Source organism: Ammodytes marinus (genome assembly GCF_949987685.1).
Source record: "Ammodytes marinus genome assembly, chromosome: 5".
Taxonomy (NCBI): domain Eukaryota; kingdom Metazoa; phylum Chordata; class Actinopteri; order Uranoscopiformes; family Ammodytidae; genus Ammodytes; species Ammodytes marinus.
The window spans coordinates 11795582-11816445 of NC_137234.1; the positions used below are offsets into that span (position 1 = coordinate 11795582).

Consider the following 20864-nt stretch of genomic DNA (forward strand, 5'->3'; position numbering starts at 1 on the left):
CTGCATAGGATTTTCTATCCTCTCTCTCCACAGTCGGGGCTCGGTGGTTAGGAGGGGGAGGGTGGTCTTGCAGTCGACGAGTCGAACAGGAGTTTATTGAGGAGTAGCTGCAACGGGAGGAAAAACGCATGAGACTGAGCACCGCTGCCTTGCGGATGATAAGAAGAAAGAAAAAAGAGAAGGAAAAAAGATCGCGCCCGGAGGAATGACTGCTCTCTGCCGAGAAACTGCCGCCTGAACTGTTTAACTTGTTGATACGACGATATTCTACTGTTTTTCCCCGCTATCGTCTGGCAGCAGTCAGTGACAGATAGATGGGTGGCGGAATCGCAAGTATTCTCCTCCGAGGATAGGTATATATTTTTTCTTTTTTTACTCACTGTGGATGCAGTTTAAAGAGCAGCCTTCTCTAAGGTGGGTGGTTTTTTCGTTACTAAGATTTTCATTGAAAAGAAAAACCTGTTTATTGATGGGTGACGTTTTTTTTCCGAAATCCAATTCATATTCTGCCGCAAAGTAGGCTTCCATAACTGAACAGTTACAACGAGGGAAAAAAAGGCTTGAGAGTGATACTCAACAGTGCTATGCGCAATATTAGTATAACTGAATGGCTTTGTGTGTGTTTTCTGATCACATTCTGTTTAGCCTGTAGGTGCCTCAGAGCACTAACCACCACTGTCTCTCTATCTGCTGTTCTTCCTGCAGATGCAATTCATCTCTGAGCCGTAGCACTGTGATAACCAGAGCAGGGTTGTATTAAAACACTATAGGGTCAGCATGGCAGCAGGTGTAGCGGCATGGCTCCCCTTCGCCCGAGCGGCGGCCATAGGATGGATGCCCGTGGCGAGCACCCCGATGCCCATCCCTCCCATGGACAAGAAGAAAGCCGTGGACGGACTCATCATCCTCAACGTGAGCGGCACCAAGTTTCAGACGTGGCGGACCACTTTGGAGCGGTACCCGGACACGCTGCTGGGGAGCACGGAGAGAGACTTCTTTTTCCACGAGGAGACAAACGAGTACTTTTTTGACCGTGACCCTGACATCTTCAGGCACGTCCTCAATTTTTACCGCACGGGGAAATTACACTATCCGCGCCAAGAGTGCATAGCCGCGTACGACGAGGAGCTCGCTTTCTTTGGTATAATCCCCGAAATCATCGGAGACTGCTGCTATGAGGAGTACAAGGACCGGAGGCGCGAGAACGCAGAGAGGCTTCAGGACGACGAGGAGATGGACATGAGCAATGACGTCACGCCGGTGAACCTGTCGCACCGGGAGTTCCTGTGGCGGGCTTTTGAAAACCCTCACACCAGCACCTTGGCTCTGGTCTTTTACTATGTCACAGGATTCTTCATTGCCGTGTCAGTGATGGCCAACGTGGTGGAGACGGTGCCCTGTGGGGTTTTGCCCAACAGGTCAAAGGAAATGTCCTGTGGAGACCGTTACGCGCTGGCTTTCTTTTGTTTGGACACTGCGTGCGTAATGATATTCACCTTCGAGTATCTCCTCCGGTTTTTCGCAGCACCCAGCCGTATCAAGTTCATGAAAAGTGTGATGAGCGTGATTGACGTGGTCGCCATCATGCCTTACTACATCGGCCTGGTCATGACCGACAATGACCAGGTGAGCGGGGCTTTCGTCACACTCAGAGTCTTCCGGGTCTTTCGGATTTTCAAGTTCTCCAGGCACTCCGCGGGACTGCGCATCCTGGGCTACACCTTGAAGAGCTGCGCTTCCGAGTTGGGCTTCCTACTATTCTCCCTCACCATGGCCATCATTATCTTTGCAACGGTCATGTTTTATGCAGAAAAAGGCTCCACAGCCAGCAAGTTCACAAGTATCCCCGCTGCTTTTTGGTACACCATTGTCACCATGACAACACTGGGGTAGGTGGCTGCATACTGTGCATCTATTATACTCTTAACGCTTATTCATCTCACCATAAATCATCGCCTTAATTGGCTCATTGCCTTTTTGAAACATCCACGTTTAAGCGAAACTATCGCTTAATTCTCATTATACCATGCATTCATCAACTTTTAAAAATGTTATAATTATTGAGGAGTAGTTAAATTGGCGTAGCGAGTCTCACAGAGTCTGTTTTGCACTTGGCCCTTGTTTGAACAAAATTTGGTGAGGCCACAGGTGTGCATTCATTGCTGGCATATTAACGGCCTCGAGCGCTGCTCAGTTAATATGAGAGCAGGAACAATCTCTTTTTGTAGAGGCGTCTGTGCGCCATTCACCTCCTATCAATGAGCCTGCATCTCACAAACAGCAACCTCTTATCCGAGGGTTAGGCCTCGTCCTTGCATGTTTTCAAGGGTCTTTATTTGATGTGCTCTTTTGGAAAGGTTACCGTTATGAAACACAATCAACAGATAGTGGAGGGAGGGTGGAGTTTTTTTCTAATATCATTTCACGAGAAAGGAGATCTCTTAGGGCCAAAGAGATCCTGCATACATCAGGCTATTTGGTTTTAAAAATGTATAGTGCACACACACACACACACACACACACACACACACACACACACACACACACACACACACACACACACACACACACACACACACACACACACACACACACACATTTACCTATCCACACCGAACACACACACCCATTCACCTATCCACAACAAACACACACACACACACACACACACACACACACACACACACACACACACACACATACACACACACACACACACACACACACACACACATACACACACACACACACACACGCACACACACACGCACACACACAAGGCTACACCGCCTCCCCCTTTCTCTCATTCATTCTCTCTCAGCTTTTCTCTTTTCCTATAACAAGGTGCAGCACATATTAGAATGCTAATTTCATGCTCACGAACGACGTCTGCTGTACTAGGGCTGAATGCTGATGTTGCATATAATAATTAAATACAATTAAGACGATTACATCAAATTAATTTGTATTGACCCACTCAACCGCTCAGCGTTCGGCCTGGGTTATTATTGTTCTTATTTGAAAATCATTACCACTATATACTGCTCAGCATTCTGGGGCGGTGTGCTTTCTAAGGTGCTGAAAAGTTGTGTCAGTGAGCTGCTATTTCATTTTTTTGAAGAAAGGAAAAAAAAATTATTGAGGGAATGCAGGGTTTGGCTGCGTGAAGCGCGATTACAAGTTATTCAGTGGGAAATAATAATCTGACATTTTTATTTTCCTAATTTGTGTGTATAGGTTACATACATACATTCTGTTTTGCTCCTTCACTCACTGCTGCACGTACGAGGTTGGACGGCCACTCAGTCAATGTTAGTCCTCGTGCCCTCCTCTTCACTGATGACACAGAAATGAGGTCCTGTTGAAATAATGTTGTCTTTTAATTTCAAAGCCGTATAACATCGCAGATCAAACACGGCAAAACAAATTACCACTGGCTGTGTGTACTTTTGTATGTGGTGACGTCTGCAGTTGTGTGTCTGTACAGCTGTATCTGTTTAGATGACATGTGACATAATTCTGTGAATATTACATTTGGATGCACACTTTTCCATACAAATTTTTGGTTAAGCTGATACATGAATGCACATGCTTAATACAAACTCAAATGTGTGCTAGACTTTTCATGTGTCTGATATTGATCCTTCTTGTTTTTTTGTCTTCCCCTCATATCTGCATTGCAGCCACTCTGCACCTGGTCAACCTTCAGCGTTGCAGGCAACACATGTCAGTATTATTGTTATTAGGGCCCGAGCACAGACATGTGCGAAAGCCCTATTGTAATCGGTACGATTTTTATTCTTATTATTAGGGCCCGAGCACAGACATGTGCGAAAGCCCTATTGTAATCGTTGTGATTATTATTCCCTATTATTATTCTTCTTATTTATAGTCATTTTTGGGACTTTTCACCCACTTCCCGTCATGCATAACTTGAAAATATGTGGCGTACCCATCAGACCTGCAAAAAATTGCAATGTATCAGTGGTTCAGGATTTGTGCACAAAAATAGCGCCCCCTATGGCCAAAAACTGTTTTTCAGGAAATGCATGCTCAAAAATTGGGCTAGAAGCCTGAAATTGCCGGACAACATGTAATGGCCCAAGGCGCACATAAATGCAATTTCATGTCCAGGGCCAAAATCAACAGGAAGTCGGCCATGTTGGATGTAGTGCCAAAAACCGCCAAAACCATCTTTTCGCATTTCGACGAACTAGTCCTAGAGTTTTCACGCCAGGGACGTCAAACCACTTCTCAAATACAAAAGACCCTTGCCCGATAAGGAATTGCGAAAAGATTTCAAATTTCTCCCAGTACCAGGGATCTATTGGGGGTCAAAGTGTCGCGTAAATACGCACCTCATGAAACTTCAATTCATCATAGCTCAGGCTGTGTTATACCTAGCTGCACCAAATTACAACCCCAAATGTATCTTTGCAGGCCCCACAAAAAAGCCTCTTGAAGCCCCGCCCCAAAATCAACAGGAAGTCTTTAAATGTGAAATATGTGAATAGGGGCGGGGCTTAATAACACGTTGGCCATAACTCCTTAACCATAGGTCCTATCATCATCAAACTTGCTGGGTATGCGCAGAAGTCATGTGGTAGCATGTCCCTCTAAGCTTATCGCGATGAACCCATAGGGGGCGCCACAGGGGCGGGGCTTAATAACACGTTGGCCATAACTCCTTAACCATAGGTCCAATCATCATCAAACTTGCTGGGTATGTGCAGATGTCATGTGGTAGCATGAATCTCGAAGCTTATCGCGATTAACCCATAGGGGGCGCCACAGGGGCGGGGCTATCCACAAATTGGCCATAACTCCTTAACCGTAGGTCCTATCATCATCAAACTTGCTGGGTATGTGCAGAAGTCATGTGATAGCATGTCCCTCGAAGCTTATCGCGACGAACCCATAGGGGGCGCCGCCTATCCACAAATTGGCCATAACTCCTTAACCGTAGGTCCTATCATCATCAAACTTGCTGGGTATGTGCAGAAGTCATGTGGTAGCATGTCCCTCGAAGCTTATCGCGACCAACCCATAGGGGGCGCCGCCTATCCACAAATTGGCCATAACTCCTTAACCGTAGGTCCTATCATCATCAAACTTGCTGGGTATGTGCAGAAGTCATGTGGTGGCATGTATCTCGAAGCTTATCGCGATGAACCCATAGGGGGCGCCACAGGGGCGGGGCTTAATAACACGTTGGCCATAACTCCTTAACCATAGGTCCAATCATCATCAAACTTGCTGGGTATGTGCAGATGTCATGTGGTAGCATGTATCTCGAAGCTTATCGCGATTAACCCATAGGGGGCGCCACAGGGGCGGGGCTATCCACAAATTGGCCATAACTCCTTAACCGTAGGTCCTATCATCATCAAACTTGCTGGGTATGTGCAGAAGTCATGTGATAGCATGTCCCTCGAAGCTTATCGCGACGAACCCATAGGGGGCGCCGCCTATCCACAAATTGGCCATAACTCCTTAACCGTAGGTCCTATCATCATCAAACTTGCTGGGTATGTGCAGAAGTCATGTGGTAGCATGTCCCTCGAAGCTTATCGCGACGAACCCATAGGGGGCGCCGCCTATCCACAAATTGGCCATAACTCCTTAACCGTAGGTCCTATCATCATCAAACTTGCTGGGTATGTGCAGAAGTCATGTGGTAGCATGTCCCTCGAAGCTTATCGCGACCAACCCATAGGGGGCGCCGCCTATCCACAAATTGGCCATAACTCCTTAACCGTAGGTCCTATCATCATCAAACTTGCTGGGTATGTGCAGAAGTCATGTGGTAGCATGTATCTCGAAGCTTATCGCGATTAACCCATAGGGGGCGCCACAGGGGCGGGGCTATCCACAAATTGGCCATAACTCCTTAACCGTAGGTCCTATCATCATCAAACTTGCTGGGTATGTGCAGAAGTCATGTGGTAGCATGTCCCTCGAAGCTTATCGTGACGAACCCATAGGGGGCGCCGCCTATCCACAAATTGGCCATAACTCCTTAACCGTAGGTCCTATCATCATCAAACTTGCTGGGTATGTGCAGAAGTCATGTGGTAGCATGTCCCTCAAAGCTTATCGCGACCAACCCATAGGGGGCGCTGCCTATCCACAAATTGGCCATAACTCCTTAACCGTAGGTCCTATCATCATCAAACTTGCTGGGTATGTGCAGAAGGCGAGCGCGTCGCCGACAATTCCGCGCTTCCGGCTTGCAGCATGTGTGTGCGAGGGCCCGGTCATCACTGCTTGCAGTTTTAATTATTATTCTTTTTCCGACTCTTTCTTGGCACTTTTCACCCCCTTCCCGTCATGCATAAGTTGAAAAACTTTGCGTACCCATCAGACCTGCAAAAAATTTTAATGTATCAGTGGTTCAGGATTTGATCTCTAAAATTGCGCCCCCTATGGCCAAAAAGTGTTTTTCAGCAAATGCATGCTCAAAAATTGGGCTAGATGCCTGAAATTACAGGACAACATGTAATGGCCCAAGGCGCACATAAATGCAATTTATATGTCATTAGCCAAAATCAACAGGAAGTCGGCCATGTTGGATTTAGTGCCTAAAACCGCCACTTTACATCTTTTCGCATTTCGACGAACTAGTCCTAGAGTTTTGACGCCAGGGACGTCAAACCACTTCTCAAATACAAAAGACCCTTGCCCGATAAGGAATTGCGAAAAGATCAGGAAGTTAGCCCGGAACCAGGGATCTTTTTGGGGTCAAAGTGTCGCGTAAATACGCACCTCATGAAAATTCAATTCATCATAGCTCAGGCTGTGTTATACCTAGCTGCACCAAATTACAACCCCAAATGTATCTTTGCAGGCCCCACAAAAAAGCCTCTTGAAGCCCCGCCCCAAAATCAACAGGAAGTCTTTAAATGTGAAATATGTGAATAGGGGCGGGGCTTAATAACACGTTGGCCATAACTCCTTAACCATAGGTCCTATCATCATCAAACTTGCTGGGTATGCGCAGAAGTCATGTGGTAGCATGTCCCTCTAAGCTTATCGCGATGAACCCATAGGGGGCGCCACAGGGGCGGGGCTTAATAACACGTTGGCCATAACTCCTTAACCATAGGTCCAATCATCATCAAACTTGCTGGGTATGTGCAGAAGTCATGTGGTAGCATGTATCTCGAAGCTTATCGCGATTAACCTATAGGGGGCGCCACAGGGGCGGGGCTATCCACAAATTGGCCATAACTCCTCAACCGTAGGTCCTATCATCATCAAACTTGCTGGGTATGTGCAGAAGTCATGTGGTAGCATGTCCCTTGAAGCTTATTGCGACGAACCCATAGGGGGCGCCGCCTATCCACAAATTGGCCATAACTCCTTAACCGTAGGTCCTATCATCATCAAACTTGCTGGGTATGTGCAGAAGTCATGTGGTAGCATGTCCCCTGAAGCTTATCGCGACCAACCCATAGGGGGCGCCGCCTATCCACAAATTGGCCATAACTCCTTAACCGTAGGTCCTATCATCATCAAACTTGCTGGGTATGTGCAGAAGTCATGTGGTAGCATGTCCCTCTAAGCTTATCGCGATGAACCCATAGGGGGCGCCACAGGGGCGGGGCTTAATAACACGTTGGCCATAACTCCTTAACCATAGGTCCAATCATCATCAAACTTGCTGGGTATGTGCAGATGTCATGTGGTAGCATGTATCTTGAAGCTTATCGCGATTAACCCATAGGGGGCGCCACAGGGGCGGGGCTATCCACAAATTGGCCATAACTCCTTAACCGTAGGTCCTATCATCATCAAACTTGCTGGGTATGTGCAGAAGTCATGTGATAGCATGTCCCTCGAAGCTTATCGCGACGAACCCATAGGGGGCGCCGCCTATCCACAAATTGGCCATAACTCCTTAACCGTAGGTCCTATCATCATCAAACTTGCTGGGTATGTGCAAAAGTCATGTGGTAGCATGTCCCTCGAAGCTTATCGCGACCAACCCATAGGGGGCGCCGCCTATCCACAAATTGGCCATAACTCCTTAACCGTAGGTCCTATCATCATCAAACTTGCTGGGTATGTGCAGAAGTCATGTGGTAGCATGTCCCTCGAAGCTTATCGCGACCAACCCATAGGGGGCGCCGCCTATCCACAAATTGGCCATAACTCCTTAACCGTAGGTCCTATCATCATCAAACTTGCTGGGTATGTGCAGAAGTCATGTGGTAGCATGTATCTCGAAGCTTATCGCGATTAACCCATAGGGGGCGCCACAGGGGCGGGGCTATCCACAAATTGGCCATAACTCCTTAACCGTAGGTCCTATCATCATCAAACTTGCTGGGTATGTGCAGAAGTCATGTGGTAGCATGTCCCTCGAAGCTTCTCGTGACGAACCCATAGGGGGCGCCGCCTATCCACAAATTGGCCATAACTCCTTAACCGTAGGTCCTATCGTCATCAAACTTGCTGGGTATGTGCAGAAGTCATGTGGTAGCATGTCCCTCGAAGCTTATCGCGACCAACCCATAGGGGGCGCTGCCTATCCACAAATTGGCCATAACTCCTTAACCGTAGGTCCTATCATCATCAAACTTGCTGGGTATGTGCAGAAGGCGAGCGCGTCGCCGACAATTCCGCGCTTCCGGCTTGCAGCATGTGTGGGCGAGGGCCCGGTCATCACTGCTTGCAGTTTTAATTATTATTATTATTCTTTGGAATCTAAAATCGGACTTTTCCCCTACTTGCCCTGGTACAATAGTTGTAAAACTCTGCGGGCAGGTCAGACCTGCAAAAAATTGCAATGTATCAGTGGTTCAGGATTTGTGCATAAAAATTGCGCCCCCTATGGCCAAAAACAGTTTTTCAGGAAATGCATGCTCAAAAATTGGGCTAGCAGCCTGAAATTGCCAGACAACATGTAATGGCCCAAGGCGCACATAAATGCAATTTTATGTCCTGGGCCAAAATGAACAGGAAGTCGGCCATGTTGGATTCAGTACCTAAAACCGCCACTTTACATCTTTTCGCATTTCGACGAACTAGTCCTAGAGTTTTTATGCCAGCGACGTCAAACCACTTCTCAAAAACAAAAGACCCTTGCCCGATAAGGAATTGCGAAAAGATCAGGAAGTTAGCCCGGAACCAGGGATCTTTTTGGGGTCAAAGTGTCGCGTAAATACGCACCTCATGAAACTTCAATTCATCATAGCTCAGGCTGTGTTATACCTAGCTGCACCAAATTAATAACCCAAATGTATCTTTGCAGGCCCCACAAAAAAGCCTCTTGAAGCCCCGCCCCAAAATCAACAGGAAGTCTTTAAATGTGAAATATGTGAATAGGGGCGGGGCTTAATAACACGTTGGCCATAACTCCTTAACCATAGGTCCTATCATCATCAAACTTGCTGGGTATGCGCAGAAGTCATGTGGTAGCATGTCCCTCTAAGCTTATCGCGATGAACCCATAGGGGGCGCCACAGGGGCGGGGCTTAATAACACGTTGGCCATAACTCCTTAACCATAGGTCCAATCATCATCAAACTTGCTGGGTATGTGCAGAAGTCATGTGGTAGCATGTATCTCGAAGCTTATCGCGACTAACCCATAGGGGGCGCCACAGGGGCGGGGCTATCCACAAATTGGCCATAACTCCTTAACCGTAGGTCCTATCATCATCAAACTTGCTGGGTATGTGCAGAAGTCATGTGGTAGCATGTCCCTCGAAGCTTATCGTGACGAACCCATAGGGGGCGCCGCCTATCCACAAATTGGCCATAACTCCTTAACCGTAGGTCCTATCATCATCAAACTTGCTGGGTATGTGCAGAAGTCATGTGGTAGCATGTCCCTCGAAGCTTATCGCGACCAACCCATAGGGGGCGCCGCCTATCCACAAATTGGCCATAACTCCTTAACCGTAGGTCCTATCATCATCAAACTTGCTGGGTATGTGCAGAAGTCATGTGGTAGCATGTCCCTCGAAGCTTATCGTGACGAACCCATAGGGGGCGCCGCCTATCCACAAATTGGCCATAACTCCTTAACCGTAGGTCCTATCATCATCAAACTTGCTGGGTATGTGCAGAAGTCATGTGGTAGCATGTCCCTCGAAGCTTATCGCGACCAACCCATAGGGGGCGCCGCCTATCCACAAATTGGCCATAACTCCTTAACCGTAGGTCCTATCATCATCAAACTTGCTGGGTATGTGCAGAAGTCATGTGGTAGCATGTATCTCGAAGCTTATCGCGATTAACCCATAGGGGGCGCCACAGGGGCGGGGCTATCCACAAATTGGCCATAACTCCTTAACCGTAGGTCCTATCATCATCAAACTTGCTGGGTATGTGCAGAAGTCATGTGGTAGCATGTCCCTCGAAGCTTATCGTGACGAACCCATAGGGGGCGCCGCCTATCCACAAATTGGCCATAACTCCTTAACCGTAGGTCCTATCATCATCAAACTTGCTGGGTATGTGCAGAAGTCATGTGGTAGCATGTCCCTCGAAGCTTATCGCGACCAACCCATAGGGGGCGCTGCCTATCCACAAATTGGCCATAACTCCTTAACCGTAGGTCCTATCATCATCAAACTTGCTGGGTATGTGCAGAAGGCGAGCGCGTCGCCGACAATTCCGCGCTTCCGGCTTGCAGCATGTGTGGGCGAGGGCCCGGTCATCACTGCTTGCAGTTTTAATTGTAATTATTATTATTATTATTTATTGTCACTACGCCAACCTTCCTCTATCTGCCGTCGTGCTACGAGGGCCATTGAGTTAGTGGATTTCCTGTCTTCTTAATGGCATACAAAGCTTCCCCCTGCACTCACTCAATACCAGTCGAAACTACCACTCCCTCATGAAAAAGACCGATGAGTGCATAATTAGTGATATGCCCGATCCGGTGATTGAAGCTGCCATCTCAAAACGTAATGCTGCATTGGCCATGCTTTTCCATTCACATTCAAAGCAATGATGAAAGATGAGTTGTGTAAGAGAGGGTACATTATTTATCTTTAGGGAACAACAAAGACATTGCTTAGTTCAACGCGGATGCGCCTTTGTGTTGCTTAAGATGAAGTTGAAGAAGATGTTCTGCCGTGCGAGGAACAAAACTGAAATGTCCTTGAGTAGAAATGAGGTTTTCTGTCACTCCATTGTGAACCGTGAGAGCCTGGTGGACAGATTCACATCCCAAACTGAAGCCTTGCAGTGCATGGTGCAGAATGCTGCATAGTGGACCACCGGTGGAGAGGCTGAATACCCATCACTAAAAGACAAAGCCGGCTCACTCTTATGATCCATCATTGTCTCGAGAAGTGCTTTTAAAACGGCGTATCTCATACAACCCTGTCATTGTCCAACACATACACTGAAGTGTGGAAAATATCTGTTATCTGCTATCCTCCAGTAACCTTCAAAGCTTTATCTGATGGAGGGAAAGGAAGTATTCCGATGGCTTGTTTCAGATCTCATCATGCAGTAAAATTGATACACACCAGACAAACTGTTTAGTCAGATATATGACTGAGAAAGTATTTTCATTTCAATTGCATATACATTCTTTAAAGACTTGCTACTGGCTGGGACCTTGATTTGAAGCATTTGAAAGCACTTGATTTCCTTCTTGTACTCAATGATGCTTTATGTTGGTATGGTATCATGATGCCTTTCCACTACATATCTTTTCAATTTCTCTGACTCACACCTGTGGAAGTAAAGACAGTGGCATGCGTTCTCTCCCCTGCTGATGGCCCATTGATTGTGCTTAAGCAGACGTGCAGACACTGGGAGAGCAGGGGCTCCTGTTCAGAGGCACTTGGCAGGCAGCCTGAATGAAAGGGAAGGGTGGCTGGAGACCAGCGGAGAATCAATAGCAATGTGCAGCTGCGTGTCACACCTCTGTGTCTCCTGCTCTGTGCCACCAAACACAGGACAAGACCCACTTATCGCTCCTTATTTATTGAGCCTAATCTCCGCGCCTGCTTTCGGATAGCCAACAAAGAGGACTCTGCCTCTGTCAGAATGCTCCCGCCAAAATCTTCAGGGAGGTGGGTGTAAAGTATAAGATTTTTATCCGCAGTGTTCTTTTTTGCAGTCTAGAAACCAGGCCCGGTTCTAGACAGTTAGATTAGGGTGGGTCTGTAGATATTTTAGGTGGGCACACTGGGCAGAGAGACCGAAGATGCGAGTTTACTGTGAATTGTGTAGAACACAATATGCAAATACACTTTGAGTGTTGCTGTGTGGGAGATTTGATTCTTGCATGTTTTTCCTCCAAAATGTTTATGAATAACATATAATATACATTATATACAACATAATGGATGTATTTTTTTAAACGCGGTATTGGATGGTGGTAGTCCCGAGCTATACACACTATATAGATATATAGTCTTTCTACTATTGGCTCCGGTGTCCAGCTGGGTGAAATTAGTAGCCAGCCGAGGTCACGACCCTGCTAGGGGGGTCCGGGGGTATGCCCCCCCGGGAGATTTTTTTTTACCTTTTTAAAGTGAAATGCATGAATCTGGTGCTTTGAGAGGAAAATTAAGTGAGAATTTTGTGTGAACAAATAATTTGGAGACACTGGGTCGGATGAATTAGAAGCTATTGAAGAAAGACACATGGATTTTCCATAGAAATATAAATTTGAAATCAAATATTATGCAGGGTCCTCTGGGATGGGCTTGGTGCTCTTTTTCTTTTACGGGACATATTTTTCTGTAATATAATAAATTAATTTAAATGCAGTGAGAGGAACGAAGCAGAAGAATTCTGTTGTCCAGTTATCTTTTTTTCCACAGACAAGGCTGAAATAGGCTATAGACTACACAGTGCATGGGCAACTGAGGGCAGCCCCATTTTCAAATATTTTTAAATAAACTCAATACACACTGTGCATGCCATGGACTTGAACGTGACATGATCAGTTTACCTCGGATTACCTCCCAGATGAACTGATTAAATTATTAAGCTATTAACTATCTACCAAAACATTGTATTCCTTTTATTGTATGATAATCACATTTACATAATATGATGTTGATATAAAACACACAAACTAAAAAATAAAAAAATTAAATAAAAATTGGGGGGGCCCCCCTGGCAGTCGGGACCCTAAGCAACCGCCCATTTCGCTTATGCCTCGGGCCGGCTCTGCTGACCAGTGACCACTACAAGCGAGTGGGTAACTTGGAGGCAGGCTGTCCTGCCCCCCCCAATAATACAATTAGAAGCAATGCATGGTAATGGTATATTCTTTAGTATTAATTAATTGTCTGAATTTTATTTGACATTTTATTGGACAGCGAATGAACAGGTCCGTCCGATAGTGGGTCTGGACTTCCACCTACATTTTTTTTTTTTTATTGGGTGGGCACGGCCCACCCTGGCCCCTGGCTACCGCCGGCCCTGCTAGAAACTGCACTAATGTCTCCCAGTACAAGTCTGAGACTTTAGATTTAATACTGTCCGTTTAAGGCAAAGATAGATTCAAACGTACAGATAACATTGCTCTTTATTGGGCTGGAATCAGATGTTGCGATGTTTTCCTTGCTCTTGTTTTCTCTAGATGATCCACACAGTCACGGTGAATTAGCTGCACAGGGATTTTTTGGGTGCTTCAGATCTTTTAAGTGATTTAAGGTGTAATGGAGTGCACCGCCGAGAGCAGCTGTGAAAACGGTGGAAGTCAAGCGCAACCCACAAGGGAAGAGAGGAGTGGGGAGGACACGCTTTTAGACTGGCATTGAGACACACACGCTCCTCTCTCCGGACACAACAGACATTGCCTTTGATGGACATAATAGGCCTCAGCTTCCTACACAAACACACACCCTTCGCTCGCTTACCTCACTCACACCAATTCCCAGTATTTCAGTCCCTGCCTCCGGATAAGGCTAATGATTGTTAGCTGCTAACTGGAGTCCGCAAGAGGGAGCACATCACCCCCATCCTGGCCTCCCTTCACTGGCTGCCTGTGCACTTTAGGGTTCTTTTTAAGATTCTTTTATTTGTTTTTAAATCTTTAAATGGATTGGCCCCCTCTTACCTCTCTGAGCTTCTTCACCCCTATGCCCCTGCACGGTGCCTCCGATCAGCTGATCTGCTGCTTCTGGAGGTACCGAGGTCTAAACGAAAGCTCAGAGGGGACAGAGCTTTCTCAGTTGCCGCTCCTAAATTGTGGAACGAGCTCCCCCTCCATATTAGACAGGCCCCCTCACTGCCCATTTTTAAAACACGTCTTAAAACCCATTTTTACTCCTTGGCTTTCAACCCAGCATGAGACCTTAATTTTGTTTTAGTGTCCTATGGTGTATTTTATTCATTGTGCTTATTAGTTTTATTTGTTTAAATTGTTTTTCCTGAATTTTAAATTGTTGTTTTGTTTTTAAATTGTTTTATCTGCATTATGTACAGCACTTTGTTTCAGCTGTGGTTGTTTTAAAGGGCTTTATAAATAAAGTTGAGTTGAGTTGAGTTGTTCTAATTACTGATTTGTTGTGACATTTACTATGTGCATTGCCCTACAGAGCAGCAATCGCGGCTGTGCTTCACAGTCACTCAACAGATGCGGAATTTGTCAATTCATCACCGTGTCGTTTGTCTGTGCCACGGCTCCACCCACCAAATACGACGGGAAAGGCATTGACAAGTGAGCCCTATAAACCTTTCAAGATAGGATTTATAAGACAGGGGAGGCAAGGTTAACAGACACGGGGGTCACTGTAGGGCCCATAAAGCACTAGAAGTATAACCATTATCATGCTTGCCAGTCTTGACACCTGAACCCCATGGCAATCTAAGCCTACAATGCAAAGCGTTCACTTCATGGTTCAATGTGTTGCAGGGCAAAGCCTTTTGAAGTCCAACCCCATCACTGCATGTCAAATGTAATTGAAATATACACGAACAATCTGGAGGGCCTTTCACACTGTATCTGTACGCAAGAGATAACCAATGCATTTTTGATGATATAGTACTCATGTGGTTGGATAAGTTACCATATCCCCGGCAGGCAATGCAGAGGATTTTCACTCCTTTTTTTTAATTCTTCTTTCAGTCAGCGAGAACATTTGGTGCGTTTGATTATGCACTGTGATGGGTGTAATTTTTGTCTTCAGTAGAATAAATTACAACATTTGGCATTGTGTATGTATAGTGCACATTATGAAAATCAGCAATCATTTATGAAGGATGTGATGTGCGAAGCAGGCTGATGTGTGAGATTTGTAGGCTGCCATTAGCCTGTAGGCTCACAGCGACCCTCCAGGTGCTTTATGGGGGAGGAGAGGTGATGTTAATATGATGCTGCCATAATGGTCCTGAAGTGACAGGTGACTTAATGAGGGGAACCTGGGCATTGAAATGTGTTCTGTGCTAGCTCCTTCCTGCCCATACAAATGACTGCAAAATGGAGGAGTGGGAGCGAGAGGGGTGGGAGCAGGCAGCCTTCCTCCCTTCTTCAGGGTAGATTAAGATCATTGTGAAAGACAGAATAAAAACAGACAAAAAAAATAAACAGATGATTTTTTTTTCTTCTTCTGCTAAATTCAAAATACGCAAGCCCCTGCATTTCCTTTATTCTCTTTGTTTTTCACCACACTGAACAGTTTTTACCCAGGCAGCCAGAGATTTAAAAGGGTGTTGTGGAGGTGTGAGATGAAGGATTGATTAACATTTTATAGGCAGCCATATATTACAGGTTTATTACATCATACTTATGTACTTTAATAGGTAGAAACTTCAAAGACTTTCACTTGCACCATAAAGTACACTTTGATGCCAGCATACATATTTTTTTATTGAAAAATACAACGAGGAAACGAAAATGTTTCTGCGGTCAGTCAACCCTGAACCGAAAAACAGATTATGGCCAGCTGGTAGGTTGATGTGAGGGTACTGTGTGTGTGAACTGACTCTAAAAGCAGGCATGCGTCACTGCGGATGGTCAGATTGATAAATAATCCATATGGCAAGGACAAAATGGCTGTCCCACCATTTGATTCGATTTCTTTGACAACCCGTCTTCGAAGCAGCGCCAATAACACTCATTCCACGTGGGGGGGTTTTCATTAATTCACTTTGAATGTGCTGCATTAAGCAGGGAAATAGACTTGCATGCTCTGCAGTCAGGCCTGGGTAACGTACAGTAGTGTGAGGACATAAAATCTGGCATCAGTGTTTTTTTACACTGCTCAGCATTTTCATCTTCTTTGTATTGCAACGTCAAAGATTAATGGAATTTTCCGGGACAAGATTAAAGTTGCTTGTAGTGAATGCAGCATCACTGCATTAGGAAATAAGGAGATATGTGAAACAGATCACCTCGATTTCATTGTTGTTAGAAAGCATTTGCTTTGCCCGGCCCCTCTTCTATCTAATCTAAAATCCCCACAAACCCTGACCCAGCTTGAGTGAAAGCCCGAAATTGGGAAATACTGCTTATCATTTGACTATGTAGTATCATGAAAGCTGATATGTTGTCAAAGATATCAGATGTAGCGTGTGCCATGATATCACTGGATCAAATGGTGTTCAAATGATAAACCCAACAGCTATCTCCTTCTGTAGAGCTGCATGGCTTATTTACATGCTCAGCATTTACATACAGATGGAAATGGCTTGTCTGGTCATGGACATTAGTATGCAGACACACATAATGCCTCCTAATCACTTTTTTGATGTAAAACAGAGTACAAAGTGGATTCACTTTAGTCTAGTAAAATGTACACTGTAGATCCATGGAATTATCATAAACAAATTGTTTAAAACAAATTATATATATTTTTTTAGATCACAAAAATGTGTGTATAAATTGCTATTCTGAACACAAATCCACAGTTTTAGTTATGTTTATACATATTTTTTTCACGCACAAGGATTTCAGTGAAGCAATTGGCAATGAAGTTCTTAGATCTCAGTCTCTCTCCAACTGTGCTCATACAGCTATACAGTATAAATAAAATATGTACAGAGAAAAATCACGTGGACAGGAATCTAATTAGAAACTCAAACATAATAGTGAAATTATGCATTTAAATACACCGTCAGATAAAAAGGTTGGAAACAGATAGGGGAAACATATTTATATACTGTTATGTGAATAAGTATAGCTGTTAGTAAATAATATACATACTGAGATGTAAGTAAATAACAATGAGGTGAAGCCAGTACAATAGAGTATCTATGTACAGTAAAAAAATATAACAATTATGGCAGTAGTAAAGTGACATCCATGTAGCAGAGATGTGAGTCTACTATTACTACTATAACTAGAATTACAATGCCTCTTTTGGCAAAGGCACACAGTGTTTTAGTTGTAAACGTTCCTTATTAAAAGGTGGTAATGGACAGAATCATATCCGGAAGGACCATGTGCCATGATGTATGAAGTGTAAAATATCATTAAAAGGCTACTTAATGTATTTTCATAGCAACCAACATAATGATAAATGACAAAAATTTGTATTTTGGGAATTCTATGAACCAAGGAAATGATCGCCGTGTGAATACAGTAGAGAAGCAAAGAAGCAAAGCATTAATAAGAGAGTTCATTTCCTTTTTCTTTTTGTCGCGATCATATTGATGTCGATACCCTAAAAGACACCCACTGTCTTTAGTATGAGTCATTACTATATCGTTCCACCCACGCTACAGCGCAACGCAACTTTGGAACGCACAAGCAACTGAAGAAAAATATCATCACCACAGAATACATTGCGCACACAAATACAAAAATGCAAATACAGAAATACAACAAAATAAAAGTTTCCAGAATTCAGAAAATCCAAACTATCATCAGTGATGTTGGAAGAAGGAGCTTACCATGTTTATTTTAGTTAATTGGATGAGGATTCCAATATTAACCGAGTGGTTTGCTCAACACCTAGCATTCACCTTTCACAAAGGGTTGCTTTTTGTAATCAGTACGGGAGTCCCTCTGCGTGGGACGACTTACTGTGTTTGCATGTATTTTTCTATTTTTAGTGTGTTTCTTTTTGTCACTAATCTGTCTAATTAGTAATTAACTTTCTTGATTGAATTATGTTCTCTTTACTTGCAGTATGTATTTCTTAATGCCACATTTGTGTTATCAATATGTTGTTTTCATTTGTGCCTTGTTTTTCGTATGTTTGCCAAATGGGTTAGACACCCCCTGCTTCTGGCTGATATGCTAAGCTAAGATAACCAGCAGCTGGATATATCTTCACACACGAGAATCATTCTTGAGTGGTATCAATCTTTTCATCTGAGATTGCCTTTCTAGCACCTACATTAATTATTACAGAAGCAAATGGTCAGGTAACAATTCTATTATACCAACAAAGTCATCAGGAGCATGCCGTGTTTGATTGATGGGTCAACAAAACACAATATTTATTTAGGAGATTTTTTAAAACAATTGCCAAATAAGTCATTTACCTGCATTCCAATTGAGTTTACATAGCCACTGGGCTATCTTCTTAATCGGAAAGGATCTTAACATTACTATAAAAAGGTACTCCTCCATTGTGTCAATTCCTGTGCTTTCACTTAAGTTGGACCTTGCTATCAGTACATTTTCCTATACTAAAGAAAGCCCTTTTTACTACCACTAAAAGTTTCCTCACAGACAGTGTCACAAGCACCCACATGTTTTAATTTTAAAAGTCAGGGTTTCACTGTAAGGTCAGAAAACTAATCATAATCTCAACATAGTGTTGAAACAACAGAGGAAAGAACTGATAAGACACACCGTCACATTTTGAATTGTGAAAAAAGTCACTGTAATAAATTGTAAAGTTGAATAAATGCATATGGGCTTGCACTTCCTACTTTTGTGTAACATTTTGAGCTAATGAGCAAACAAAGAGGTGGCCGCAGGCTGTTTTCATGCAGAGCTGTAACATTTTTAATGTTCGCCATGCCTGTCTGAACATTACACTACTCCCCGCATTGGCATGTAATGAGTGCTGGTTGAGGGAGAAACAGTTGTTCCTTTATTTTTAGATGCCTTGTCACTAGTCACCCTGGTAAACACTGACCTAGCATTCATTATACAGCTTTTCCTAAACCCAAAGCTGCCTTTACCCCCCTTCTGACCTCAAAATCCAGCTTTGCGCCACAAATGTAGATCCAAAAAGTTGTCCCACCCATTGTTGTGAGTAGTTTTGGGAGCATTGTATTGCTTTTTTCACCTATTTCTCCTCTAGGGCGCATTGGGACAGCATGGCAAACACACTATCTTGAATCGGTGCCAGCTTTTACAATGCCAGAGTGTGAGTATCCATCCCCCCTGACATTTGTGTCTTTATCAAAAATGCCCCTCAGCCAACAAGCCATAATCTGTGATCAGCAGAGATTCAGGGAGATTATAGCTAACAGCAATCATGGGTCTGCTGTGTGAACAAAACAGTAAGGAATTCAAAGAGTGATGTAACCTCTGCTGGTCCGACACCTCATCTAGAGAATGATAGGATTTCCCTGTAGACAAGGTTTAAAACAACAGATATGCAGTTTCTAAATCCTCCTGGCGATAAAAAATGAACTTGGGTGAATTAAGAGAAATCCATTTCATTGACAGTTACCCTAGTTTTTTTGAAAGGCATGCACTTAAATGCTGTGTAGCACACATTTAGTATATAATGTTAACAACAGTTGTGCTGTATTCTATCCTGTGAGAGCAATTAAATCAATATAGGCGTTAATGTACCAGAGAGACAAACAGAAGGCTATAGTATAAGGAATAGCTTGTCATCAGTTCTAGAGACAGCGGTAAAACTTTGACGCTCACACATTAATTGGAACTTGGTTTACAGGCCATTCATAATACCTGCACCTGGGCAGCTTCATGGCAACGTCATGAATATTGATTCAACCCATTTGTCATCTTAAAGCCCTACTTCACTGTTCATGAACCGTCTCATCTTTGTCAGTGCTGAGGGATGTTCTGCCAGTTTACGACGTCATGCAAGGATACCACAATAAATCTCCTCGTGATCAATATGATCCCAATTCAATGAAAAAAAAATCCACAGTGTTTGCTGTAAAGGCAGAATACAGATCTGCGTAAAAGAGCACTAAGTGTGGCTTGGAATAAAGCTGTCCAGGGTTTACTCTGTTTCATTGTTGAGGCTTCTTGGCCACAAGCTCCATGGATTATTAGTTTCTGTATGCAATATGACTGATAAGAGGCTACGTCCCATTTGAGCGTAGGTATATAGAGCTTCCTCCTGTCTGCCTGGCAGGGAGGTCCTGCTGAGATGAGGGATGTCAGCCTGTCACCCTGACGCATGGCAGCTGTTTCCTGCCTGCCCCAGCTTCTATTAATAGCTAAATATATCACCTAATGTAGGCCATTTGGTCAACCAGAAACTAAACAGGGCGTGTGCCTTGGGGCAAAATCTTTCTCTTTCACCTCAAACTAATTTCTCATGTACAGGTGCACAGTGTCACCACCTCAGTCTATGTTTTCCTCTTCTTTATGTGTCTCCATGTGGTCTGGGATGGATTGATGACATTAAGCTGCGATCATATAGTTCCCCTTCTTTTACATCAAGTTCAGAGACCCTCAGACACCTCCAAATAATCATTTCAGTGGATCTAATGTAAGTTTTATAGATATTTTTAGAATTAATATTATAATATACATTTTTTACATAATATAATATAATATGCCAGTAGTGCCAGTTGCATTTACTGTTCAAGGTTTCTGGCTGTTACAATAGCTGCCTGCCTTTGAAAGCTGCATTGTTCTTTTTGTTTTTGTGTCATTTTGTTGGATGTGTTGGAAAAGGTGTTGGGCACTCCTTATGGGGGTCGTCAAAATCACACAGAACAATATTGATCAATTGAATTACAACAAACTTTGGTCTAAAAGAATTACCAGTG

The 20864-nt window shown here is 44.1% G+C and overlaps 1 protein-coding gene across 1 annotated transcript in view; it reads left to right on the forward strand.

Annotated features, from left to right (window-relative positions):
- Positions 1 to 777: 777 nt before the first annotated feature.
- The window catches only part of kcnd2 (potassium voltage-gated channel, Shal-related subfamily, member 2), a gene marked incomplete at both ends in the record, with an annotated part of 41994 nt that continues 21907 nt past the window's right edge, over positions 778 to 20864 (forward strand). The window contains one exon of the mRNA XM_080027571.1: positions 778 to 1889. Coding sequence (XP_079883697.1) covers positions 778 to 1889 — 1112 coding nt within the window. The remainder of the gene's footprint in view (positions 1890 to 20864) is intronic.